Here is a 26,113-nt window from a genome sequence, read left to right as displayed (position 1 = left end):
TTCAGGCTTCAAACATAAAGATATAAAACTGTATTTTTTGTGAAGAATCAACAACAAGTGGGACACAATTATGAAGTGGAACGACATTTATTGGATATTTCAAACTTTTTTAACAAATCAAAAACTGAAAAATTGGGCGTGCAAAATTATTCAGCCCCTTTACTTTCAGTGCAGCAAACTCTCTCCAGAAGTTCAGTGAGGATCTCTAAATGATCCAATGTTGACCTAAATGACTAATGATGATAAATACAATCCACCTGTGTGTATTCAAGTCTCCGTATAAATGCACCTGCACTGTGATAGTCTCAGAGGTCCGTTAAAAGCGCAGAGAGCATCATGAAGAACAAGGAACACACCAGGCAGGTCCGAGATACTGTTGTGAAGAAGTATAAAGCCGGATTTGGATACAAAAATATTTCCCAAGCTTTTAACATCCCAAGGAGCACTGTGCAAGCGATAATATTGAAATGAAAGGAGTATCAGACCACTGCAAATCTACCAAGACCTGGCCGTCCCTCTAAACTTTCAGCACATACAAGGAGAAGACTGATCAGAGATGCAGCCAAGAGGCCCATGATCACTCTGGATGAACTGCAGAGATCTACAGCTGAGGTGGGAGACTCTGTCCATAGGACAACAATCAGTCGTATATTGCACAAATCTGGCCTTTATGGAAGAGTGGCAAGAAGAAAGCCATTTCTTAAAGATATCCATAAAAAGTGTAATTTAAAGTTTGCCACAAGCCACCTGGGAGACACACCAAACATGTGGAAGAAGGTGCTCTGGTCAGATGTAACCAAAATTGAACTTTTTGGCAACAATGCAAAACGTTATGTTTGGTGTAAAAGCAACACAGCTCATCACAATGAACACACCATCCCCACTGTCAAACATGGTGGTGGCAGCATCATGGTTTGGGCCTGCTTTTCTTCAGCAGGGACAGGGAAGATGGTTAAAATTGATGGGAAGATGGATGGAGCCAAATACAGGACCATTCTGGAAGAAAACATGATGGAGTCTGCAAAAGACCTGAGACTGGGACGGAGATTTGTCTTCCAACAAGACAATGATCCAAAACATAAAGCAAAATCTACAATGGAATGGTTCAAAAATAAACATATCCAGGTGTTAGAATTGCCAAGTCAAAGTCCAGACCTGAGTCCAATCGAGAATCTGTGGAAAGAACTGAAAACTGCTGTTCACAAATGCTCTCCATCCAACCTCACTGAGCTCGAGCTGTTTTGCAAGGAGGAATGGGAGAAAATGTCAGTCTCTCGATGTGCAAAACTGATAGAGACATACCCCAAGCTACAAAGTATTAACTTAAGGGGGCTGAATAATTTTGCACGCCCAACTTTTCAGTTTTTGATTTGTTAAAAAAGTTTGAAATATCCAATAAATGTTGTTCCACTTCATGATTGTGTCCCACTTGTTGTTGATTCTTCACAAAAAAATACAGTTTTATATCTTTATGTTTGAAGCCTGAAATGTGGCAAAAGGTCGCATATTTCAAGGGGGACGAATACTTTCGCAAGGCACTGTATATATATATTGTTCTGTATATATTTTTCTTCAGGATATGGGAAATTCTACCCTATTTTCATATCAGGCACGTGGGGTCTCGACCACTGGGTTAGGGTTAGCCAACATGCTAAATAGTTGAAAAGTAGCTAAAAAGTAATAAGTAGTTGTAAAGTTGCTAAGTAGCTCAAATGTGAAAGTTGTCCCTGATGAGACTTGAACTCGTAACCTTTGGGTTGCTAGACATTCGTGGTATACACCCCACCATCCAACCACCCTACATTTGTTTTTGCGTTAAGTAGCCATTTGTCTTATCTAACCACACAAAACGTACCATATCACATACGTACAGGATAATACAACATGCTCTGATACCAGGTTGAGTGCTAGGAGTGTGGGATGTCAGGTCAGTTGTGTGTGAAGAAAATATCCTGCCTGAATCACTACAGACCTCTTGCACTCACATAAGACATCATGAAGACCTTCAAGCTCCTCAGAAGACATTATGAAGACCTTCAAGCTCCCCCCTGACCCCTTGCAGTTCACCTACAGCGGCAACAGGTCTGTGGACGACGCTATCAAAATGAGTCTCCAACAGTAGAGGCTGCTGAGGGGAGGACGGCTCATAACAATGGCTGGAATGGAGTCAATGGAATGATATCAACCACATGGAAACCACGTGTTTGATACTATTCCGTTTACCATTCCAGCCATCATTATGAGCCGTCCTCCCCTCAGCAGCCTCCACTACATCCTTTCGCACTGACAAACCAAGAACATAAGGATACTCTTTGTGGATACCCTCATCCCAGAGCTGCTGCAAGACAAATGTACCCAGCTGAACATATCTGACTCCATCGGTCTGCGGATCACCGACTTCCTGACCAACACCTCTCTGACTCTTTGTCCCTCAGCACAGGAGCGCCGCAGGGTTGGGTACTCTCCCCCGTCCTCTACTAACTCTACACCTCCAACAATGTATCTGTCAAACAGTAAAGTACTTAAGTAGGACTTTCAACTATTTTTTGCTTAAGTTGTTTTTTGGGGTATCTGTACATTACTATATAATGTACTTTTTACTCCATACATTCTCCCTGACACCCAAAAGTACTCGTTACATTTTAATAGCAGGACAGGAAAATGGTCCAATTCACACACTTTCAAGAGAACATCCTTGGTCATCTCGAGATGCTCTGATCTGGTGGACTCACTGAACAGAGATGCTTCATTTGTAAATTATGTCTGAGTGTTGGAGTGTGCCCTCGGCTATCTGTAAATAAAAATGTAATTAAATTGTGCCATCAGGTTTGCTTAATATAAGGAATTTGAAATGATTTGCTGATGTCTCATCTCATCTCCAACGGTTACGAGTCCATGTACCCGAGAGAGGTTGACCGGATGGTGGCCTGGTGAGGTCACAATAACCTGGAGCTGACTTCAGGAAGCATCCCTCACCACCTCTTCCCCTTGAAATCAATGGCTCAGCTGTAAGAACGACAGAGTCATTCAAATTCCTGGGGACCATAATCTCCCAAGTGGGATGACAACATAATAGCAGTCACGCCAGCTGAAGAAAGACTCTCACAGACAATACTGATCCGGTTCTACCCGGACATCATCAAGTCCATCCTCACCTCCTCGATAACTGTCTAGTTCGGGAATGCGTCTACATGGTTTAAGTGCAAACTGCAATGGATTGTCCGGTCTGCTGAGAAGATCATCATCTGTCACCTGCCCTTCATTAAAGTCATGCATGACTCGAGGGCAAATAAAATCAAACTATTTGTTATGTGCCGAATACAACAAGTGTAGACCTTACTGTGAATGCTTACTTACAAGCCCTTAACCAACAGTGCAGTTCAAGAAGAAAATATTTACCAAATAAACTAAAGTAAAAAATAAAAGTAACACAAAATAACGAGGCTACATACAGGGGGTACCAGTACCGAGTCAGTGTGCGGGGGTACAGGTTAGTTGAGGTAATTTGTACATGTAGGTAGGAGTGAAGTGACTATGCATAGATAAAAACAGCCAGTAGCAGCAGTGTACAAAACAAATGGAGGGGGGGTTCAATGTAATAGTCCAGTAGCCATTTGATTAATTGTTCAGCAGTCTTATGGCTTGGAGGTAGAAGCTGTTAAGGAGCCTTTTGGTCCGAGACTTGGTGCTCCGGTACCGCTTGCTGTGCGGTAGCAGAGAAAACAGTCTATGACTTGGGTGACTGGAGTCTCTGACAAGTTTATGGGCTTTCCTCTGACACCGCCTATTATATAGGTCCTGGATGGCAGGAAGCTTGGCACCAGTGATGTACTGGGCCGTACACACTACCCTCTGTAGTGCCTTACGGTCAGATGCCAAGCAGTTGCCATACCAGGCGGGGATGAAACAGGTCAGGATGCTCTCAATGGTGCAGCTGTAGAACTTCTTGAGGAACTGGGGATATTTGGCCAAATCTTTTCAGTCTCCTGGGGGGAAAAGGTTCTCATGTGCACTCTTCACGACTGTCTTGGTGTGTTTGGACCATGTTAGTTCATTGGTGATGTGGACACCAAGAAACTCTACCCGCTCCACTACAGCCCCGCCGATGTTACTGGGGGCCTGTTCGGCCCACCTTCTCCTGTCGTCCACGATCAGCTCCTTTGTCTTGCTCACATTGAGGGAGAGTTGTTTTTTAGGCCACACAGAAGGGGACTAAGTACACACCCCTGAGGGTCCCCAGTGTTGAGGAACAGCGTGGCAGACGTGTTGATGCCTACTCTTACCACCTGGGGGCAGCCCGTCAGGAAGACCAGGATCCAGTTGCAGAGGGAGGTGTTTCGTCCCAGAGTCCTTAGCTTAGTGATGAGCTTCGTGGACGCTATGGTGTTGAATGCTGAGCTGGTAGCGTGCACCTACCCCTTTCACACCCTCTGGGAAACAGTTCAGGCCAATCACGACCAAAAACTCCTGCCACCTGAACAGCTTTTTCCCCCACGCCGTGGCCCTTACCAAACAGCCACCTGTTCCACGATGATATTCCCAATCATAGACTATTCAACATCGGACTATGCATCCTGCACTTCATCTGCACATTGCTCTTCACACTGCCCCAAACTGACTCCCACATGTACCGCAGATATCCCCCACGGCACATCATCCTGTTAAAGTGTTTCTTTTCAATGTGTTTTATTAGTTTCTCTCTACACGTATAGTTATGATGTAGCTTACAGTGTTTATAGTGTAGTCTGTAGTTTTTAGCTTCAGTACCCATTGTATACAGAACATAATGTATGTGGATTGTATTGGAAAGTATTCAGACCCCTTTCCCACATTTTGTTACATTAAAGCATTATTCTAAAATGTATTAAATAAAAAAAGTTCATCAAACTACTCACAATACCCCATAACGACAAAGTGAAAACAAGTTCAGACATTTTTGCTAATTTATTAAAATTAAAAACAGAAATATCTTATTTACATAAGTATTCAGATGCTTTGCTATGAGACTTGAAATTGATCATCCTTGAGACATTTCTTTTTGGAAAAGCACACACCTGTCTATATAATGTCCCACAGTTGACAATGCATGTCAGAGCAAAAACCAAACCACAAGGTCGAAGGAATTGTCCGTAGAGCTCCGAGACAGGATTGTGTCGAGGCACAGATCTGGGGAAGGGTACCAAAAAAGGGCTGCTGCCTTGAAAGTCCCCAAGAACACCGTGGCCTCCAACATTCTTAAATGAAAGAAGTTTGGAACCACCTAGACTCTTCCTAAAGCTGGCCACCCGGCCAAACTGAGCAATCGGGGGATAAGGGCCTTGGTCAGGGAGGTGAACAAGAAGCTGAGCTCCTATGTTCCTCTGTGGAGATGGGAGGACCTTCCAGAAGGACAACCATCTCTGCAGCAATCCACCAATCAGGCCTTTATGGTAGAGTTGCCAGACGGAAGCCACTCCTCAGTAAAAGGTACATGAAAAATGGCACATGACAGCCCACTTGGAATTTGCATGCAGACCATGAGAAACAAGATTATCTGGTCTGATGAAACCAAGATTGAACTCTTTGGCCTGAATGCCAAGATTCACGTCTGGAGGAAACCTGGCACCATCTCAATGGTGAAGCATGGTGGTGGCAGCATCATGCTGTGGTGATGTTTTTCAGCGGCAAGAACTGGGAGACTAGTCTGGATCGCGGGAAAGATGAATGGAGTACAGAGAGACTTTTTATGAAATTCTGCTCCAGAGCACTCAGGACCTCAGACTGGGGCAAAGTTTCACCTTCCAACAGAACAGCGGCCCTAAGAACACAGCCAAGACAACGCAGGAGTGCCTTCGGGACATGTGTCTGAAAGTCCTGGAGTGACCCAGCCAGAGCCCGGACTTGAATCCGATCGAACATCCCTAGAGAGACCTGAAAATAGCTGTGCAGCAGCGCTCCCCATCCAACCTGACAGAGCTTGAGAGGATCTGTAGAGAAGAATGGGAGAAACTCCACAAATACAGGTGTGCCAAGCTTGTAGCGTCATACCCGAGAAGACTCGAGGCTGTAATCGCTGCCAAAGGTGCTTCAACAAACTACTGAGGAAAGGTTCTGAATAATTATGTGAAAGTAATATTTCCGTATTTATTTTTATTTCATAAATTAGCAAACATTTCTAAACAGTTTTTTCTTTGTTATTATGAGGTATTATGTATAGATTGATGAGGGGGAAAAACATGAAATCAATTTTAGAATAAGGCTGTAACGTAACAAAATGTGGAAAAAGTCAAGGGGTCTGAATACTTTCCGAATGCACTATACATTCTCTGTCGATATAATATGTTCATATGTTCTGTTTGTCTGTCTGTTTATTGTCTGTCTAACTGCACCATTTCACAGAGTCAAATTCCTGTCCAAGCAATGTGTTTCTGATAAGTGTCTCCGGGGACTGTGGTGGTGGGCTACAACAGTGGAGTGGCAGCTCCACAGACAGTTGCACTGGTCTTGAACTAATAAGCTCATGAGGCATTTATAAATTATATTCTTCTAGAATCAAATGGGTATATATCATTAATTCACAAGTCCAAAAATGGATGTCAGCAACTGCGACTTGCACCTTTAAGGCCTGCTAGTACTGGTGCAGCAGGACCTCGTAGGACTCCTTAGTATGACCAACACCATGACCACATTCACCAAGGTTCTCTCTTTTCTATGTGGTTGTCCGACTCTTCGTGCGTGTGTGTGTGCGAGGATGATGGTACACGTGTTCTTATCTCTTCTATGTTTAGGAACGATTGAGCCCCTCTCCATATCTTCCCCATAGACACACGCAGACACACACACAAACTCTCTGTCTAACACACACACACTTCCTTTCTGCTGAGTCGAGGTGTGTGTGTGTGTGTGTGTGTTCGCTCCTACACCCACATGCATGCGTGTGTATGTGTTATTACCAGACAAATCTACATTTAGGTGATTTAACACCACACAGTAGGAGTTTTGAGTCCAAACACAATGATCTGCATCCCATGCATCTATCACAATAAACCTGTCAAAAGCACAGACAAATATAATGTACAGAATTTCTATGATGTGTAGTACCCCACTGGGCACACACTGTTTGAGTCAACGTAGTTCCCACGTAAATTTCAATGAAATTACACCAATGTGGAATAGACGTTGAATTGACGTCTGTGCCCAGTGGGATGTATTTGTCTATTGAGAGTAACAGGCTGACAGGCGTTGCGATGACTGCCACCTAGTGGTAAAACCAAGGTTGCATATGACAGTGTAATCCTCGAGACACAATTACATGTCCCATCAACATTTATGCTCTTTATACAGCCCAAGGAATCATTAGGAAATCCAATTACATCTAACACAGAATGATATATAAAATATATTTGTGGCAGCATGGCCATTCCCCCAACCGTACATCATAATCAGTTAAAGACAAGTATGCAGTAAACAGAATGTGTGTGTTATCTCCATTTCATTTGAGAAGCCTTTAGAGAATCAGGTCAGAATGTAAAAGCTAAACGTCAGACCTGTAGACAGAGAATGAGGAGATGAAAGTCACACATAAAGTACTCAGCCTTTGCATACCTCAGGTTATTTAATCATCTCTACAAAATATATCAGTCACAAACGTCCATCCATCTGAATGGCATGACTTCATAGATTGAGTCGATTCTACAGTGGAAGAACAGCTCAGACAATTGACTTCATGATTTGACTTGGATCAAAAAAAAAAAAAACATTTTCTGTAAACGTCACGACGAGGAACAGAAATATCAAAGTCTTTGGGATGGAGCTTTGTTTTCATATTTGGCTCGATGCCTAAAGATCAAGTAAAATGGCCTTGTGAAAACGACTTTGTTTTATCATCACGTAAAACATTATCACTGGATATCACCAACATGTTATAGAGGCTTTCGGACAGATTGTTAGACAGACAGGTTGTCACATCATTCAGGCCCACCTTCATTTTTGACACTTGTCACATACAGAATAATCTCGGAAACCCAAAACTAAAATCTTGTGTAATTGTGTCAGACGCTTGATTACATTCTGGGGGCAGATGTGTTAGAAAAACACTAGAACGTGGAGGGGCCGCAGGCCGTTAACTCCTCTCCAGTTGCAATTTACAGGCAAGTCCATGGTCCAAATGTCCTCTTCCGAAAATGGAAGGCGGTAAAAATTAGATTTGTCCAAAATAATCAGCGATGAAAAATCTGTGCACCGGAAACAAAGTTCCTCGTTAGTCGTCGCATCCCACAGCCTGCTGACAGACACTAGGATACCAGTTAAGTGCGTCTGTCCACGAGAGATTAGACACAGAAAAGCGTGGGATTTTGAAGAACAGAGGTGATTTGACACGATCTCAATGAGCAGGATGTAGGTTAAAAGCATCCGTTTAGAGAAGCACAATGTCAAACACACAAACACACCCACATTTCAGCTAGTGCTTTAGTGTAGCTTTCCATTTCAAATGACTTTAGGCTGTGAGCACTTATGAATGTTTTTGTCACGGGCAGGCAGCGTTTGATGACGTCATTAATGTTGGCCACTATAATCTCTCTGTAGGGAAGCATCATTTGATTGGCAGTCACAGTGGCTCATCATATTGTCCTCTCTCTGATTGGCAGTCACAGTGGCCTATCATCTTGCCCTCTCTCTGATTGGCAGTCACAGTGGCCTATCATCTGTTCCTTCGGGGCTTACATGTCTGTCTGGATCAAGAACTTCCTCTAGGAAGGCAACAGGAGCCAGATCTAGTCTGCCATTCACCTGAAACACACAGTCACTCAGTACGTTATCTACAGTACACCTGCCCTCACTTGAAACACACTGTTGTAATCTCATTTAGATACATGGGACACAGATCCTCTCAAAGTATCTACAGTCGTGTCCAAAACGTTTTGAGAATGACACAAATATACATTTTCACTAAGTCTGCTGCCTCAGTTTGTATGATGGCAATTTGCATATACTCCAGAATGTTATGAAGAGTGATCAGATGAATTGCAAAGTCCCTCTTTGCCATGCAAATTAACTGAATCCTCAAAAAACATTTCCACTGCATTTCAGCCCTGCCACAAAAGGACCAGCTGACATCATGTCAGTGATTCTCTCGTTAACACAGGTGTGAGTGTTGACGAGGACAAGGCTGGAGATCACTCTGTCATGCTGATTGAGTTTGAATAACAGACTGGAAGCTTCAAAAGGAGGGTTGTGCTTGGAATCATCGTTCTTCGTCTGTCAAACATGGTTACCTGCAAGGAAACATGTGCGGTCATCATTGCTTTGCACAAAAAGGGCTTCACAGGCAAGGATATTTCTGCCAGTAAGATTGCACCTAAATCAACCATTTATCGGATCATCAAGAACTTCAAGGAGAGCGGTTCAATTGTTATGAAGGCTTCAGGGCGCCCAAGAAAGTCCAGCAAGCGCCAGGACCATCTCCTAAAGTTGATTCAGTTGCGAGATCGGGGCACCACCAGTGCAGAGCTTGCTCAGGAATGGCAGCAGGCAGGTGTGAGTGCATCTGCAAGCACAGTGAGGCGAAGACTTTGAGGATGGACTGGTGTCAAGAAGAGCAGCAAAGAAGCCACTTCTCTCCAGGAAAAACATCAGGGACAGACTGATATACTGCAAAAGGTACAGGGATTGGACTGCTGAGGACTGGGGTAAAGTAATTTTCTCTGATGAAACCCCTTTCCAATTGTTTGGGGCATCCGGAAAAAAGCTTGTCCGGAGAAGACAAGGTGAGCGCTACCATCAGTCCTGTGTCATGCCAACAGTAAAGCATCCTGAGAACATTCATATGTGGGGTTGCTTCTCAGCCAAGGGAGTGGGCTCACTCACAATTTTGTCTAAGAACACAGCCATGAATAAAGAATGGTACCAACACATCCTCCGAGAGCAACTTCTCCCAACCATCCAGAAACAGTTTGGTGACGAACAATGCCTTTTCCGGCATGATGGAGCACCTTGCCATGAGGCAAAAGTGATAACTAAGTGGCTCGGGGAACAAAACATATATATTTTGGGTCCATGGCCAGGAAACTCCCCAGATCTTAATCCCATTGAGAACTTGTGGTCAATACTCAAGAGGTGGGTGGACAAACAAAAACCCACAAATTCTGACAAACTCCAAGCATTGATTATGCAAGAAGTTAATTGACGGCATGCCAGGACGGATTGCAGAGGTCTTGAAAAAGAAGGGTCAACACTGCAAATATTGACTCGTTGATTCAGCTTCATGTAATTGTCAATAAAAGCCTTTGACACTTATGAAATTATTGTAATTATACTTCAGTATTCCACAGTAACATCTGACAAAAATATCTAAAGACACTGAAGCAGCAAACTTTGTGGAAATTAATATTTGTGTCATTCTCAAAACTTTTGGCCACGTCTTTACACCCAAAACAGCTGCTGGTCTGGTAGAAAAAAAAGGTGCAAGCTACAAGCTGATTGCTGCATGTTCATTGGTAAATGACGGCTGGCTGGGATTGGCTCACCTCGGCCTCACAGAAGCGGTCGTTGCGGGGGTTGCCTAGCAACATGACAGTATCTCCCTCTCTCAGGTCCAGCTCTCCTCGGGTGGAGTTTAGGGCTGTCCACCAGAGGACTGTAGCTGCACGCCAATCATGCACATAGAGAACACACAGGTCACAAGCAAGCAAACACACACACATTAATACAGAAGCTTAGAAGAGGCGACTGTTAATATAGAAAAATCACAAATGCATCACATTTCATTATTTCACTGATTGGCCAGCTAGTCCGACCTCTGCTCTCACCAGGGTGGTAAAATGAGTGTACAAAACATTAAGTACACATGCATGTCTGTAGAACTCACTGGTTGGGTGGAGCCACTGTTTCGGTATGTGGGCGGAGTCCAGTGTGTATATATAAATATGACAGAGAGAGACAGAGAGAGAGAGACAGAGAGACAGAGAGACAGAGAGACAGAGAGACAGAGAGACAGAGAGACAGAGAGACAGAGAGACAGAGAGACAGAGAGACAGAGAGAGACAGAGACAGAGAGAGACAGAGAGAGAGAGACAGAGAGAGAGAGGCAGAGAGAGAGAGGCAGAGAGAGAGAGGCAGAGAGAGAGAGGCAGAGAGAGAGAGAGACAGAGAGAGAGAGACAGAGAGACAGAGAGACAGAGAGACAGAGAGACAGAGAGACAGAGAGAGAAAGACAGAGAGAGAAAGACAGAGAGAGAGAAAGACAGAAAGAGAGAGCACGAGATGAGCACAGCATACGGAGACATTGGACTGTATAGAATGGACAACACCAAAACCTATTTATTTACATTCTACTGTATCCCAGGTGAGAGGCAGTATCCATACATAAAGGTTCCGTTGCTGCAGCCCAGCTCATCCAGCCATTCATGAGGCTGCTCTGTCCCACCATCCTGATGACCTCAACAGAGCCCACCTCAGCTGGAGGATCTAAAGGGGCGGGACAAAAAACAATCAGACACCCATGCTTTCCATCAAGTGTACAGTAAACAGTGTATGTTGTCTGGGCTACTCTACCCGGCTTAGCTCTGGGTTTGGTTGCTTTAGCTTGTTCAGGTTGGCAGTTGGAGAGGAGCTTCTTGACACAATGGTCCTCATCAGGCAGTCATGTCCTCTCAGTGGGGGGCAGAGCAGAGGTGGAGGGGGCAGCTTTAGTGAGGGCTGTAGTTTTAAGGGTAATTGTTGTCGTGCTTTAACAGTCCGAGCAGGGGCAGTAGTAGTAGTAGTAGTAGTAGTACTAGTAGAAGGGGTAGCTGTTATGGGGGTATGCTTGGGTCGGTTGAGAGCAGCAAGGTTTGGGGTAACCTGGATAGTTTCCCTGACCTGGTGGGGGACTGGAGTAAACCTGGTGTCTGGTCTTGGATGGGAGATCCTAGGGAGAAAAGGGGAAAAAGGGTTGTACAGTATCTGTAAGGAGACTAAAATATTAAATGTAAAATCATGAAACCTTCGCTTGTCATTGAACAGAACATCAGTCAATCAAAACAAAATCATGACAACTGCCTGTCATTGGACACAACAGCTGTCAGTCAAAACAAATCCAACAATAAATCCTCTATTAGCTCTAAACAACCAACAGACCCCCACAATTCTCCATTCCCCCTTTCTGGCTCTTCTTTCTCAGAAGAACATTGTGATGGAGAGGAGGAGACAAACAGCCATAAGACAAAATACACTGACTGGAAATAACAGACACATTACCATCAAAAATATATACACTCACCACAAATACAGCTCACATTACAATAAAAAAGATATGCACTGACCACAAATACAGCTCTTTAGAGATTGTAATAAAAGCTCTCTTCTAATAAAAAACTTTTCCTCAAGTCTTTGAACAAACGTCACGAACGCTCTAACCAGGAAGCTGTGGTCTTAGAGTAGAATGAAGTTTCTCCTTGACATTGGTCAGTTTTGTATTGGTAAGGCTTGGAATTTGGGGAAGGTATTAAGCTGATCCTAGATCTGTACAAAAGGATGACTTCTACCTAAATTAGTAACTCTCCAGACCTCCAGATTTCCTCTTCACCTTCCTCACCTAACAAAAGACACAGCTAGTGGGTTATCACATGACATTACTACTGTGGTTAGTGAGAGAAGGATACTTTCTCTATTCGTACTTCTGCTCTCAGTGTGTGGTTCCCCCTCTTTGTCTCCTCCACCTCCTCTTCACTTCGTTGGCTGCGTGTGCTGCCCTCCTCTCAGCCTCCTCTCGCCTGACCTCAGACACACTCGGCTCACGGTGCCACCTCTGAGCCGGCACACACAGATTCTGTTCTGACCTCTGACCGGCCAAGAGGACACGAGAAGTAAATAGAGCTCACCTCCGATTGGTTCTTCTCCAGTTCGTCTCGTGACCACCTGTGTTCTTCCCCCAACGACTTGATCTCCTCCATCAGTTCACTCTGCACCACTTGTCACCTCTTCCAAGTGTTCCCTGGATACAAGGATAAGTTAGCCATGCTACTACAATTACTACTGACAGAAACTCATCAGTGCCAACATACATAACCGAACAACTCACACAAGTAAAAAGATTCGCTCATACCTGTGCAGACTGCCCCAGGCGGATGGTCTTGTAGGAGTAGACCGTGGCCAGACTTCTCTGAACAACGTCATCATCCGTATTTTGGCACAGCGACCCCGCTCTTTGTAGCCACACCCTCTATGTGTGTTGCCACGCCAACGTGGTTCTCAGAGTACCCGCTGGTTGTGACTCCGCCCCTGTGACAGTAGCTGATTCCGTAAAGGAGCGACGTCCATCTGCAACTGGTCTCTCTCTCCGCTGTGAGATGCTCTCTCTGTTCGCGCACAACAGCCATTGACTGAACCAACTGCTCTCGCTCTTCTTTAAACTGGTTGACTGGGTCTCTGTCTTCTGTTTGAAGGCAGTTTGTCTCTCTCCTGCTCTAGAAGGCTGAGTGTCCGTGTTAGATAGTCTCTCTGTCCCTTTAAACCCCACATGGATTGCATCAACTGGTCTCGCTCCTCTTCTAGATTGTGGAGTGACTCGTTAGGTTGGTCTCTCATCTTCTTGACTGAAGAGAGACTGTGAGAGCTCGTCTCTCTCCCCCTTTAAACAAGACATTGGACTGAACTAGAAAGACTCTCTCCTTGTAGAAACCAGACATTGGACGGAATTAGCTGGTCTCTCTCCTTGTAGAAACCAGACATTGACTGAACTAGCTGGTCATTCTCCTCTTTTAAACCACACATTGACCATACCACCTTGTCTCTTATCTTTCAGACCTTGTACACTGTACTTGCTCTTCTTTTAAACCGCAGAGTTCCTGATTGACCCGGTTGCGTTCTTCTTCCAGAACCCACACGGAGCGTGTTAGCTGGTGTTTCCCTGTCTGACACCTGAGTGAGAGGGGAAACCTGTTCCCTTTCCCCTTTGAGATCACTGAGTGTGGTCAACCTGTAGTTCACCACTATTCACCGACCCTGGCATGTGATCACCTTGTAGACTGGTCACAAACCCTACCGGGGGTTGACCCTGTTGAGCGAACACTGACCCGACCGCATGCTCACCCTTTTGACCACACGCTGACACAGTGGTCAAACCATGGTCACCCTGTTGTAGACCTAGCTGACCGCTCTCAGTCAGTCTCTGCTGCAGCTCCATGATAGTGTTGAGGTCATCCTCAGTCTTCCTGGTTAGCTCGGTTATAAGACCTCCCTGCTCCTGGTTCTCCTGCTCCAGTTCTCTCTCTCTAGCTTCCTCTCACTATCCTTACTATCCCGGCTCTCTATGTGGGGCAGGAGCTCCTTGATACGCCTGCCCTATGCCTTGGTTCTCCTGGTGCAAAGTTAGAGCTAGGTCATCCAGGGCTAAGGCATACAGGGTTAGGTCATGATCGGCTAAGACTAGGGTAGTATTATTCTGGGTTGGAGTTGTGGTAAGCTTTCTGCTAACCTGGGGAATTAGGTTATGAAATGGCACCTTGTTTTCCTGGGCATTTCCTGTCATGCTTTTCCTTCCTAGCTTGCACCCCCGCTCCGCCTCACAGGCCCCCGTTCCTCCCTGCTCCCTGAGTTTACATTTCAGTCGGGCGTTTTCCTCTGTCACCCTGTGCAGCTGGTCCTGTGTGTGTCAGAGCGTGCTCTCCAGCTGGTCCCTGTGGTCCCGGAGTGAGTCCACGTCGCCCCCATGCTCCAGTAAGCCTCTCTCAGTGCTTCAGTCTCCTCTCTCAGGTTGAGAGAGGGGAAGCCCCCAGGACCAAGACACCAGTCCCCCAGGCTCCCAGTCTCAAACACACAAGCCAGCCACACTCTTTAGTTCCTCTGTAGTTAATCAGATCAACATTCCACTGTGCAGCTAAACCCATGACAATCCCACATTATAATCCATTGTACAATTTGCTTGTAATTGTACTCATTTTACATTCTTGAGGCCGAACTCTTCAACAATTTAGACTTAAGATCTACTACTGATTAAGAGTCAACTCCACATTAGCTTCAATGTCATCACTCACTGGGTCAGTGTTGTCCACGTGGCAGGGGACTGGTTGAGCCAGGGCAGGGGTGTTTGGCAGGGCAGTAGCCAGGCTGGGGCTGGAGTCCCTGGGCTGGGGGTAGAGACGGGGGTCAGTAGAGCCCGGGCTGTGGTTGATCGGTCTCAGGGTGTGGCTGAGCCTCTTACAGTCTCTGGTTCTCCTCTTGCAGTTCCTCCACCTCCTCCGTCATGGAGCTCTCATTCAGCTTGAGCCTGTTGACCACCGTCCTCATTTCCTCCACCTTAGACGACAGGAAGTGGCCATTCTGCTGCGCATCCTGCAGCTTTTCCAACAGCCCCCTCCGCTCCTCCAGCCCCTGCTCCTCCTTCTCCAACAGCCCAGAAGTCCTCCTGGAGGCTGAGGATGAAGCCGCTCCGTCTGTCCTCACCCCCCTCTCCCTCACGCTCTCTCTCTCCCCCTCTCTTTCTTCCTCTATTTCTATTTCATCCTCTCCCTGCTTCTGCTGGAGGTGCTGTCCGTAGCGTCTCCACTGTGTATTTTCCTCCTCACCCTCCCCATTCTCCTCCTTTCTTTCCTCCCTTGGGTGGGCCAGTCTTTGGACCCTGTGTACCGTTGGCACCATGACAGGGTAGTTAACGCTAGCTGCGTTGACAGTGGCTATGTTGGTGGATGAAGATACAGACATCTCCAGAACATGTCTCTCCAGCTGGTGGACTCTGGTCTGCAGGCCCTGCTCATCGTCTCTGGCCAGGCCAAACTTGTGCTGCAGCTGGCTCTTAAAGTGCTCAAAGTACTGAGACTGGCAACCCATCTCCTCCTCTTTAGCCCTGAGCTGGGCCTGGCAGCACTGTAGCCTCTCCCTCCACACACACGATTCCTATACTCCTTCTCCTGGTACTGGGAAGGACCGGTCATGATAGAACTATGACACAGTTACTCCTCACATCTGAGTAATGTCATACACATCTCATATAATGCAACAGAGAGGGAGACTACAGTCACAATAGCACTACACCTGAGAAATGCTAGATTTAAACCACACTTACACAACAATTACAGGCTTATACTACAATTTACAGTACAGCTTACAGGACATGTACATTTGAGTACTTCTCACTCTGTAAGTCTCATTGAAGCTAATGTAAAGCTCAGTACAGTCTCTACTCACCATGAAGCACACCTCCCCCCTGAGTACGTGGAGCCGCTCGTCCAGTCGCTGCATGCTGGGACAGTGGAGGACTGAGTGTGCTGTGAGGTCCTCCACCTTCTGTAGCAGGCTCTGCTCTGGCACCTCCAGCTCTCTGCTCCAGCACAGGATGACAACATGACTCATTAGATTGCATGACATTGTCATGCCATCACACGATTAGCATCGCATCGCACGATTAGCATCGCACAATTAGCATAGCATTGCACAATTAGCATAGCATAACATTAGCATTAAACAGAGATGAGACCTACTGTCAAATAATTTTTGCTAGTCATCTGTCCAAGAGAAAGTAGAAGTGTGCTCACATACCTTACTGACGGCAATGTTAGAAATAAACCCCACAAACAGTGATACCATGCTAAGAGGCAAGAAACAGTCTTACTGTGTCAGCATTCCGTGTGGTAAACTGCATGTTAGCACGACGGTGTGTGCAATGTGATATGGTTGTGGCCATATGTTGTAGCTGTGTGATGTGAGATCCCCGTGTCTCTGTCATCTGCTCCTCACCTGTTGTGCAGCAAGCTCTCAGACTCAGTAAAGGAGCTGACGTTGTCTCTCAGGCTGTGCTCGAGAAGCTTCACACTATGGGTCAAAACCTGGAGGTCTGGGGTGCCAGCTGCACAGAACTGCACAACACAGCTGGAGAAGGAAGTATTTGTGTTGGGTTTGTTTTGTCAGGGTAACTGAAGTTAGACAAATACAGTCATGTGATAATAAACTCAGTAAAAAATGAAAACGTCTCTTTTTCAGGACCCTGTCTTTCAAAGATTATTCATAAAAATCCAAATAACTACACAGATCTTTATTGTAAAGGGTTTAAACACTGTTTCCCATGTGTGTTCAATGAACCATAAACAATTCATGAACATGCACCGGTGGAACGGTCGTTAAGACACTAACAGTTTACAGACGGTAGGCAATTAAGGTCACAGTTATGAAAACTTAGGACACTAAAAGAGGCCTTTCTACTGACTCTGAAAAACACAAAAAGAAAGATGCCCAGGGTCCCCGCTCATCTGCGTGAACGTGCCTTTGGCATGCTGCAAGGAGGTATGAGGATTACAGATATGTCCGTACTGTGAGACGCCTAAGACAGGGAGACAGGACGGACAGCCGATTGTCCTCACAGTGGCAGACCACGTGTAACAACACCTGAACAGGATCGGTACATCCGAACATCACACCTGCGGGACAGGTACAGGACGGCAACAACACCTGCCCGAGTTACACCAGGAGCGCACAATCCCTCCATCAGTGCTCAGACTGTCCACAAAAGGCTGAGAGAGGCTGGACTGAGGGCTCGTAGGCCTGTTATAAGGCAGGTCCTCACCAGACATCACCCGCAACAACCGGTGGGCACAAACCCACCATCGCTGGAGCAGACAGGACTGGCAAAAAGTGCTCTTCACTGATGAGTTGCGGTTTTGTCTCACCAAGGGTGATGGTCGGATTTGCGTTTATCGTCGAAGGAATGAGCGTTACACCGAGGCCTGTACTCTGGAGTGGGATCGATTTGGATGTGGAGGGTCCGTCATGGTCTGGGGTGGTGTGTCACAGCATCATCGGACTGAGGTTGTTGTCATTGCAGGTAATCTCAACACTGTGCGTTACAGGGAAGACACCTGCTCCCTCATGTGGTACCCTTCCTACAGGCTCATCCTGACATGACATTTACATTTACATTTAAGTCATTTAGCAGACGCTCTTATCCAGAGCGACTTACAAATCGGTGAATTCACCTTCTGACATCCAGCATGACAATGCCACCTGCCATACTGCTCGTTCTGTGCGTGATTCCTGCAAGACAGAATGTCAGTGTTCTGCCATGGCCAGCGAAGAGCCAGCGAAGAGCCCAACCACGTCTGGAACCTGTTGGATCGGAGGGTGATGGCTAGGGACATTCCCCCCAGAAATGTCCAGGAACTTGCAGGTGCCTTGGTGGAAGAGTGGGGTAACATCTCACAGCAAGAACTGGCACATCTGGTGCAGTCCATGAGGAGGAGAGGCACTGCAGTACTTAACACAGCTGGTGGCCACACCAGATACTGACTGTTACTTTTGATTTTGACACCCCTTTGTTCAGGGACACATTATTTCATTTCTGTTAGTCACATGTCTGTGGAACTTGTTCAGTTTATGTCTCAGTTGTTTAATCGTGTTATGTTCATACAAATATTTACACATGTTAAGTTTGCTGAAAATAAACGCAGTTGACAGTGAGAGGAGATTTATTTTTTTGCTGAGTTTATAAAGTCACTTACCTATTGAGGATTCTTTGTTGTGTTTCACAGACCGGTGACACATTCTGTTCCCGTAGTCCTCTGGTGTCACTCTACTCCGGAGTACAGAGCTTTCACTTCTTGCTCATTGAACTTTGGCCATGACAGCCGTTTCGCCAGCTGTTTCCATGGAGACCATCCTGCACTGAGCTTTCTGGGAATGCCCAGGACTTGGCTCGTCTGTTAGGAAATCGTCCTGCTTTTTTGAATCAACTCTTTCTCCTCCTCCTCCTCCCTCCTCTACGATTGCACTTTTTCGTTGTCTGGCTCTAAATCCATCTGAGGCACTGTCTCCATCTCAGTTCCTATGTTCCTTTATTGACCTGCTTCAGAGTTCCAGTTACAATGTTCTTGCTTTTTAGAACTCACATTAGAGTTTGGCTAAATGTTCCACTTCCAAAAATGGTAGGGGACATTTCCGTTATAAAAAAAAAATATCTCTGATATACCTCTTTTACATGTCTCTGATATTTGTTCACTTTTCAAAGTCATGGTTTTGTTTTGCATTCCAGGTAAGTGTCTTCCACAAAAGTGCACGTGTATCAAAAAGGCCATATAAGGTTTGTGAACCATCTATAAATGCATGAAAAAAAAACAAATGTTGTGTTTCTCTTCCTCACTCTCCACCTGTGCACCTTAGCACCTGTGAAAACAGACAAATGGCCCTCAAAATCATACATGTTATTACACAGTATTATGACGGTAGTGTAGGTGTGTATCATTTACCTGTTGTCGGTCCATGTCAGTGTCATTAAGGCCAAAGAATAAAAGCTAGAGAGAAAAACAAAAAGAGGAACAAAAACTAAAAAGAAAAAAAAGAAGAATTGAAAATAGTGATAAAAGGAGAGAAAAGAAGACAAGTGTTACTGTTATCTTGAATAATTCAAACTAAAAATAAAAAAAAGTCGGTCTTCATGCCCCACCACATTCATCACTATGAAACGTAGAAACTCTACATGACATATATATACCTTTTCTTCTATTTCCTTTACTTGTCTCTTTTGCATCTCAATCATGTCTTCCAACTGCCTTATTCTCTGCAACGCAAACAACACAGAACCGAGAATTCAGGAGGTCAACGTCATACTTATGACAGGCAGCATACGATAGTTCACATTGGTAATGTGTGGCCTTAAGGTCTGTCATTATCTTCACAGTTGAAGTCGAAAATGAAAATGGTTGCTAAACAGAGTCTGTTTCCACATATTCCCAAAAACCTGTGCTCCTACCATGTTACCAGGGCAGCTGTTGCAGAGTCATAAAATCCCACTGCCGTGACAACGAGCGAGTGGAACTTTGTCCTGTAAGACCAGGATCTGATTTGTTAACTGAAAGAAGATTTGAGGTAAAAACCTAGAACCTTTGGTATTGGCTACACTGGCCCTGCTTCCCTCTACAACTTCCCAGTCTTTCAAAAAGGGGGAATCTGCAGTTCGAACAATAACAGAGGAGGGATTGTGCTGGAGAAATGTGCCACTCTCAAACTCATGGACAGAGCTATGATTACAGGGACTAAACGTCTAAAAATGTTTGTAGCAACTGCAGATTGCCCCTTTAAACACTACAGGCTGATGAGAAAGAACTTGGCATTTGAGACGAACACACTCCGTGTGGAATCCAAGAGCCTTGACTGGACCCATTAACAGTCCCAATCCTCTGGTAGGTACTCCTGATGATAGAATTAGGAATACGAAGAGTCATTTAATACCATTTCTATGCCTCTGATAGAGTTATGAAACACTGGAAGCACACTGATCACATTTGCGTGGCTGACCTGAATGCTAAAAGCTACTTAGGTCAAAACCACAAGACAGCCAGAGAGGAGGCGCGGCCTGGAAAAGAGCTGTTTTAAGGGTTGTGATTAGTGTGAGATCCTAAAATTGCAACCAGCACAGCTGGTGGAGGAGACCACGGACTGGGAAGAATCGCTCAACTGCAGGTCAGTTACAGAGAATGTTTTTTTAGAATTGATGTTTTTAGTAAACTGTTATGGTGTTATAGATTAGAAAGACGACGGTTCGTTTCTGAAGCAATGGGATAGCATAAGGTTAAGATTAGGGCAGCAGGTAGCCTAGTGGTTAGAGAGTTGGGCCAGTAACCGAAAGGTTGCTGGATCGAATCCCCGAGCTGACAAGGTAAAAATCCTTCGTTCTGCCCCTGAACAAGGCAGTTAAACCCACTGTTCCCCAGGTAGGCTGTCATTGTAAACTGACTTGCCTAGTTAAATCAAGGTTGCATTTCAAATAATAACAAAAAAGGTTAAGATAAGATGTATTACATTGAGTGTAAGACTTTTAGTTAAGAGGTGAGACGTATGAAGACGATTAGAATTCTGGATAGGGCTTCTGTGAAATGCTGACATTTGGAGGGATACACAAAACATAAGCACACACACACACACACAAAAAGCAGGAGGGATACTGCATCTTTATACAAATACGCCAACACTCATACATGTAGAGGGAGGGAGGGATACTGCATCTTTTCTCTGTGGCGGCTGCAGGTTAAGGCCTTTCCTTACCTGCTGGGCCTGCTGTAGGAGCTCCATGCGCTCCTGTAAGATCTGACTGTCATACTGGCGGCTCTGCCTGAGTATCTGTCTCCGCAGTTTGTCCACGGCTAGCCCCAGCTCCTCCCTCTGCCTGTCGGACAGAGACTCTGCCACCGCACGCCCCCCGGGCTCCTGCTGCAGAGCGTTATACAGCGTAGCCTCCAGCTCCGCGATCCTCTGTCATACAGCCACACACACACAGGCATGCCACTGTGATCATGGCATAGATGGGAAAACACTGTTCCACTTTATATCTAGTGTTGCTATAATGATGTGTTGTTCATGGCAATTGCATAGTAACTAAAGTGTAGGTGCTAAGTACACTTTGTTACATAGTACTTACAACTATGTCTTATTACGCCAGTGTAGTTACCATGTAAATACATGCTTCTACTGACACAATATAAAGTGGAACTAAAAACACAAATACACACCAAAAGAAACACTGAATAAAATGTATAAATGGGAGTGAATGCTACATACTCTTACTGTTGCCTGACTTTAAAAGTGTTAACACTCGCAAGGCTGCTGGCCCAGACGGCATCCCTAGCCGTGTCCTCAGAGCGCAGACCAGCTGGCTGGTGTGTTTACGGACATATTCAATCGCTCCCTATCCCAGTCGGTTGTCCCCACATGCTTCAAGATGGACACCATTGTTCCTGTTCGCAAGAAAGCTCAGGTACCTGAACTAAATGACTATCGTCCCTTTGCACTCACTTCTGTCATCATGAAGTGCTTTGAGAGACTAGTCAAGGAGCATATCACCTCCACCCTACCTGATACCCTAGACCCAGTTCAATTTGCTTACCACCCCAATAGGTCCACTGACGATGCAATCGCCATCACACTGCACACTGCCCTATCCCATCTGGACAAGAGGAATATCTATGCAAGAATGTTGTTCATTGACAACAGCTCAGCATTTAATACCATGGTACCCTCCAAACTCGTCATTAAGCTCGAGACCCAGGGTCTCGACCCCACCCTGTACAACTGGGTCCTGGACTTTGACAGCCCCCCCAGGTGGTGAAGGTAGGAAACATATCCACCCCGCTGATCCTCAAAACTGGGGCCCTACAAGGGTGCGTTCTCAGCCCTCTCCTGTACTCCTTGTTCACCCATGACTGCGTGGCCAAGCACGGTTCCAACTAAATCATCAAGTTCAAGACACTACAGTTTTAGGCTTGATTACCAACAACGACGAGACGGCCTACAGGGAGGAGGTGAGGGCCTTCGGAGTGTGGTGTCAGAAAAATAACCTCTCACTCAATGTCAACAAAACAAAGGAGATGATCGTGGACTTCAGGAAACAGCAGAGGGAGCATTGTCGGAACTAGAAGCACAAGTATTTTGCTACACTCGCGAACCATGTGTATGTGACTAATACAATTTGATTTGACTTACAGTGGGGCAAAAAGTATTTAGTCTGCCACCAATTGTGCAAGTTCTCCCACTTAAAAAGATGAGGCCTGTAATGAGAGAGGCCTGTAACTATGACAGACAAAATGGGAGAAAAAAAATCCAGAAAATCACATTGTAGGATTTTTAATGAATTTATTTGCAAATTATGGTGGAAAATAAGTATTTAGTCAATAACAAAAGTTTCTCAATACTTTCTTATATACCTTTTGTTGACAATGACAGAGGTCAAATGTTTTCTGTAAGTCTTCACAAGGTTTTCACACACTGTTGCTGGTATTTTGGTCCATTCCTCCATGCAGATCTCCTCTAGAGCAGTGATGTTTTGGGGCTGTTGCTGGGCAACACGGACTTTCAACTCCCTCCAAAGATTTTCTATGGGGTTGAGATCTGGAGACTGGCTAGGCCACTCTAGGACCTTGAAATGCTTCTTATGAAGCCACTCCTTCGTTGCCCGTGTGGTGTGTTTGGGATCATTGTCATGCTGAAAGACCCAGCCACGTTTCATCTTCAATGCCCTTGCTGATGGAAGGTGTCACGCCCTGGTCGAAATATATTATGTTTATACTTCATTTATTCGGTCAGGCCAGGGTGTGACATGGGTTATTGTGGTGTGTTTTTGTCTTGGGGTTTTGTGGGATGTCTAGCGTAGTCTATGGCTGCCAGAGGCGGTTCTCAATCAGAGTCAGGTGACTATCGGTTGTCTCTGATTGGGAACCATATTTAGGCAGCCATATTCTTTGAGTGTTTCGTGGGTGATTGTTCCTGTCTCTGTGATTAGTTTCACTAGATAGGCTGTATAGTCTTTTCACGTTTCCGTCTGTTGTTTAGTACATTTCAGTTATTTCATGTCTACTCATTCTTCTACAATAAACATGAGTAACCACCACGCTGCATTTTGGTCCGCTCCTCCTTCAACAGAAGAAAGTCGTTACAGGAGGTTTTCACTCAAAATCTCACGATACATGGCCCCATTCATTCTTTCCTTTACACGGATCAGTCGTCCTGGTCCCTTTGCTGAAAAACATGCATGATGTTTCCACCCCCATGCTTCACAGTAGGTATGGTGTTCTTTGGATGCAACTCAGCATTCTTTGTCTTCCAAACACAACGCCCTGGCGGCGTAGTGTGTTACTGATGGTAGGCTTTGTTACTTTGGTCCCAGCTCTCTGCAGGTCATTCACTAGGTCCCCCCGTGTGGTTCTGGGATTTTTGCTCACCGTTCTTGTGATCATTTTGACCCCACGGGGTGAGATCTTGCATGGAGCCCCAGATCGAGGGAGATTATCAGTGGTCTTGTATGTCTTCCATTTCCTAATATTTGCTCCCACAGTTGATTTCTTCAAACCAAGCTGCTTACCTATTGTAGATTCAGTCTTCCCAACCTGGTGCAGGTCTACAATTTTGTTTCTGGTGTCCTTTGACAGCTCGTTGGTCGTGGCCATAGTGGAGTTTGGAGTGTGACTGTTTGAGGTTGTGGACAGGTGTCTTTTATACTGATAACAAGTTCAAACAGGTGCCATTAATACAGGTAACGAGTGGAGGACAGAGGAGCCTCGTAAAGAAGAAGTTACAGGTCTGTGAGAGCCAGAAATATTGCTTGTTTGTAGGTGACCAAATACCTATTTTCCACCATAATTTTCAAATAAATTCATAAAAAATCCTACAATGTGATTTTCTGGATTTTTTTTTTGTCTGTCATAGTTGAAGAAAATTACAGGCCTCATCTTTTTAAGTGGGAGAACATGCACAATTGGTGGCTGACTAAATACTTTTTTTGCCCCACTGTATATGGTGGCAGTGAGTCTAGAATCCAGTTAGGGATTTGAAGAACATAAAACATATGGGCTGTTTATGCCTTTACTCCGTACTCAGGCATTCACACATCTATAGCCTACGTTTGTTCCCTCCAAAACACCTTCTCATTAGAATCACACATTTCCCTCAGGCATTGAGTGTTAAAGTACTAGGGATATGTCTGAACAGTGAACGCTCAGTCATACTTCCCCACTCAGTAGGGCATGTCTCTTTCTGTCCTTTAGTACCCAGTGCAAACGGGGATTCATTGAGGTAAAAGATGCAGTATCCCGACAACACAAACTCAAACAGGGTTTGGTCTCTGGGTTCGTGATGTTTGATGGGTTTACATCAGCTAGAGGGCTGACAGTGTGTCTAGATGAAGGCCTACAACATGCTCGCACTTTACGAAACTAAATGTGATCTTGATTAGAACTGGTGCTCGATAATATAATGACCATTGGGTTTTTAGAATATTAGAACAATAAATGCCATCCAGCAGATGCTTTTATCTAAAGCGACTTAGTCATGTGTGGATACATTTTTTACGTACGGGCGGTCCCAGGAATCAAACCCACTATCGTAACATTAAAGGCACCATGTTCTACCAACTGAGCTACAGAGGACAAGCACCCATGTTCCTACAAGCAGGAGACAGCTGTAGAGTAAACCCTCCTGTCCCATCGTGCTGCTGTGTCGTACCATGTAGGCCTGATCCAGGGCCTGCTTCCTGTAGTCCAGCTCCTCCTCCAGGAAGCCCTTCTGCTTACTGAACAGGTCCTGGAACAGCCACAGCACAGAGGATATGACATCCCAGGATTTGACATCACACAATGGTGTCGTGTACCGTATGTGGAAGTTGTAGAAGAACCACTGATGAGTGTTCAGTTTGTCAGTTTCCTCTCACCTTCTCATTCTCCAGGTCAATCATCTTCTGGGTCAGGGCTGCTTCTGTGCTGTCTATCTGCTTTAACCACTATGGGGGGAGGGGGGGGAGAGATAGAGAGAGAGAGAGAGAGAATTAATTCCACAGTAGATAATGAATATGAACAGTAGGTGTCAGTAAAGGCAGGCTGAGTGTCGATGAGGAGGAGAGAGACTGACCTTCTCACACATTGAGAGAACCGTCCTCGCCTGAATGACGACAACCTGCTCCTCGTTACGCAAGTTCTGGAGAGGTGGAGGAAGAGGAGAAAATAAAGGGATAGAGGACGGGGGGGAAAAGAATGAAAGTATTTAAGGTTTTAATTGAGAAGTAAAATTAGCCATGTGAGTTTTACTAAGAGCATTAGGAAGAGTGGAGGCTAATGTGAACTCACCCCATTATCTCCCAGGATATCCAGCTTCTTCATCAGATCTGGAATAACCACATCCTAAAGAGGGTTCACACATCCAGTTCATATAAGGAGAGAGAGAGAGAGGGGGGAAGAGCGAGACAGACAGAGAGAGAGATACCTTGATGCCCTCCTGATGACAGTATATCTGCAGAGCGCTGTTGGTGTTCTCTGGGAAGGCGGTCATGTGGAAGCCCATGGCAGGAGACCTGCGTTCCCTCTCCTATTGGACAACACAGACAGTTAACCCCACCCTCGTACACACACAATCCTCCCCATCCACTTCATGTGCCACAAAAGTCAGCCCTCTAAAGAGACAGCACAATCCAACTAACATTCTGATTGGGTAGGTTGGTGAGTGAATGGGTCATGGTTGGGAACTGAACTGAATGATGTACAGTACTTACATGATGAGGAGAGCATGCTCAGAATCTGTCCACATAAGGTGGGTGGAGAAACATGTTTTTGAAGGCGACTCAAACCAAAGCAAACAGGGTTTTAAAACATATTCAAATGTACGACTGTGTAAGTGACTGAAGATCTTTGGG

The 26,113-nt window shown here is 45.3% G+C and overlaps 2 protein-coding genes and 1 long non-coding RNA gene across 6 annotated transcripts; all 3 read right to left on the bottom strand.

Moving 5' to 3' along the window:
* Positions 1-7,569: 7,569 nt before the first annotated feature.
* On the bottom strand, positions 7,570-11,719 carry LOC135526260 (uncharacterized). 3 transcript variants are annotated; one of them, XR_010453271.1, is made up of 5 exons: positions 11,533-11,719; positions 11,307-11,445; positions 10,847-10,862; positions 10,506-10,621; positions 7,570-8,769 (listed from the first exon to the last, which is right to left on the bottom strand). It is a non-coding gene; the product is annotated as an uncharacterized LOC135526260 (long non-coding RNA). The 3 variants fall into 3 exon arrangements; XR_010453272.1 differs by having other exon boundaries at positions 11,344-11,445; XR_010453273.1 differs by lacking the exon at positions 10,847-10,862.
* Positions 11,720-11,733: 14 nt separating this feature from the next.
* LOC135526258 (trichohyalin-like) lies at positions 11,734-19,080 on the bottom strand. 2 transcript variants are annotated; one of them, XM_064954454.1, is made up of 6 exons: positions 18,447-19,080; positions 16,693-16,824; positions 16,144-16,276; positions 13,064-15,872; positions 12,840-12,952; positions 11,734-11,887 (listed from the first exon to the last, which is right to left on the bottom strand). In XM_064954454.1, exon 4 carries the CDS (start codon positions 15,784-15,786, stop codon positions 15,157-15,159), a length of 630 nt encoding a protein of 209 aa, XP_064810526.1. In that variant the 5' UTR covers positions 15,787-15,872; positions 16,144-16,276; positions 16,693-16,824; positions 18,447-19,080; the 3' UTR covers positions 11,734-11,887; positions 12,840-12,952; positions 13,064-15,156. The 2 variants fall into 2 exon arrangements, with proteins under 2 accessions (XP_064810526.1, XP_064810527.1); XM_064954455.1 differs by lacking the exons at positions 16,144-16,276; positions 16,693-16,824; positions 18,447-19,080 and having other exon boundaries at positions 13,064-15,981.
* Positions 19,081-19,085: 5 nt separating this feature from the next.
* Positions 19,086-25,764, bottom strand: LOC135527227 (janus kinase and microtubule-interacting protein 3-like). The gene is made up of 9 exons (XM_064955833.1): positions 25,687-25,764; positions 25,551-25,604; positions 25,336-25,401; positions 25,139-25,207; positions 24,934-25,011; positions 20,986-21,192; positions 19,436-19,501; positions 19,191-19,266; positions 19,086-19,107 (listed from the first exon to the last, which is right to left on the bottom strand). The coding sequence occupies exons 1-8, from the start codon at positions 25,762-25,764 to the stop codon at positions 19,216-19,218; spliced, it is 669 nt and encodes a 222-aa protein (XP_064811905.1). The 3' UTR covers positions 19,086-19,107; positions 19,191-19,215.
* Between the last annotated feature and the right edge of the window lie 349 nt (positions 25,765-26,113).

The sequence above is a fragment of the Oncorhynchus masou genome, chromosome 32, assembly GCF_036934945.1.
Source record: "Oncorhynchus masou masou isolate Uvic2021 chromosome 32, UVic_Omas_1.1, whole genome shotgun sequence".
Lineage (NCBI taxonomy): Eukaryota > Metazoa > Chordata > Actinopteri > Salmoniformes > Salmonidae > Oncorhynchus > Oncorhynchus masou.
This window is presented reverse-complemented; position numbering and strand designations above follow the sequence as displayed.

Bases quoted from the DNA above. Each gene is read 5' to 3' on its own strand.
- LOC135526258 (XM_064954454.1), bottom strand. From the start codon at position 15,786: ATGGGTTGCCAGTCTCAGTACTTTGAGCACTTTAAGAGCCAGCTGCAG.
- LOC135527227 (XM_064955833.1), bottom strand. From the start codon at position 25,764: ATGGGCTTCCACATGACCGCCTTCCCAGAGAACACCAACAGCGCTCTG. The intron at 25,605-25,686 runs GTATCTCTCTCT...AACCCTCTTTAG, and splicing joins GTCATCAGGAGGGCATCAAG to GATGTGGTTATTCCAGATCT. The intron at 25,402-25,550 runs GTGAGTTCACAT...CCACCTCTCCAG, and splicing joins ATATCCTGGGAGATAATGGG to AACTTGCGTAACGAGGAGCA.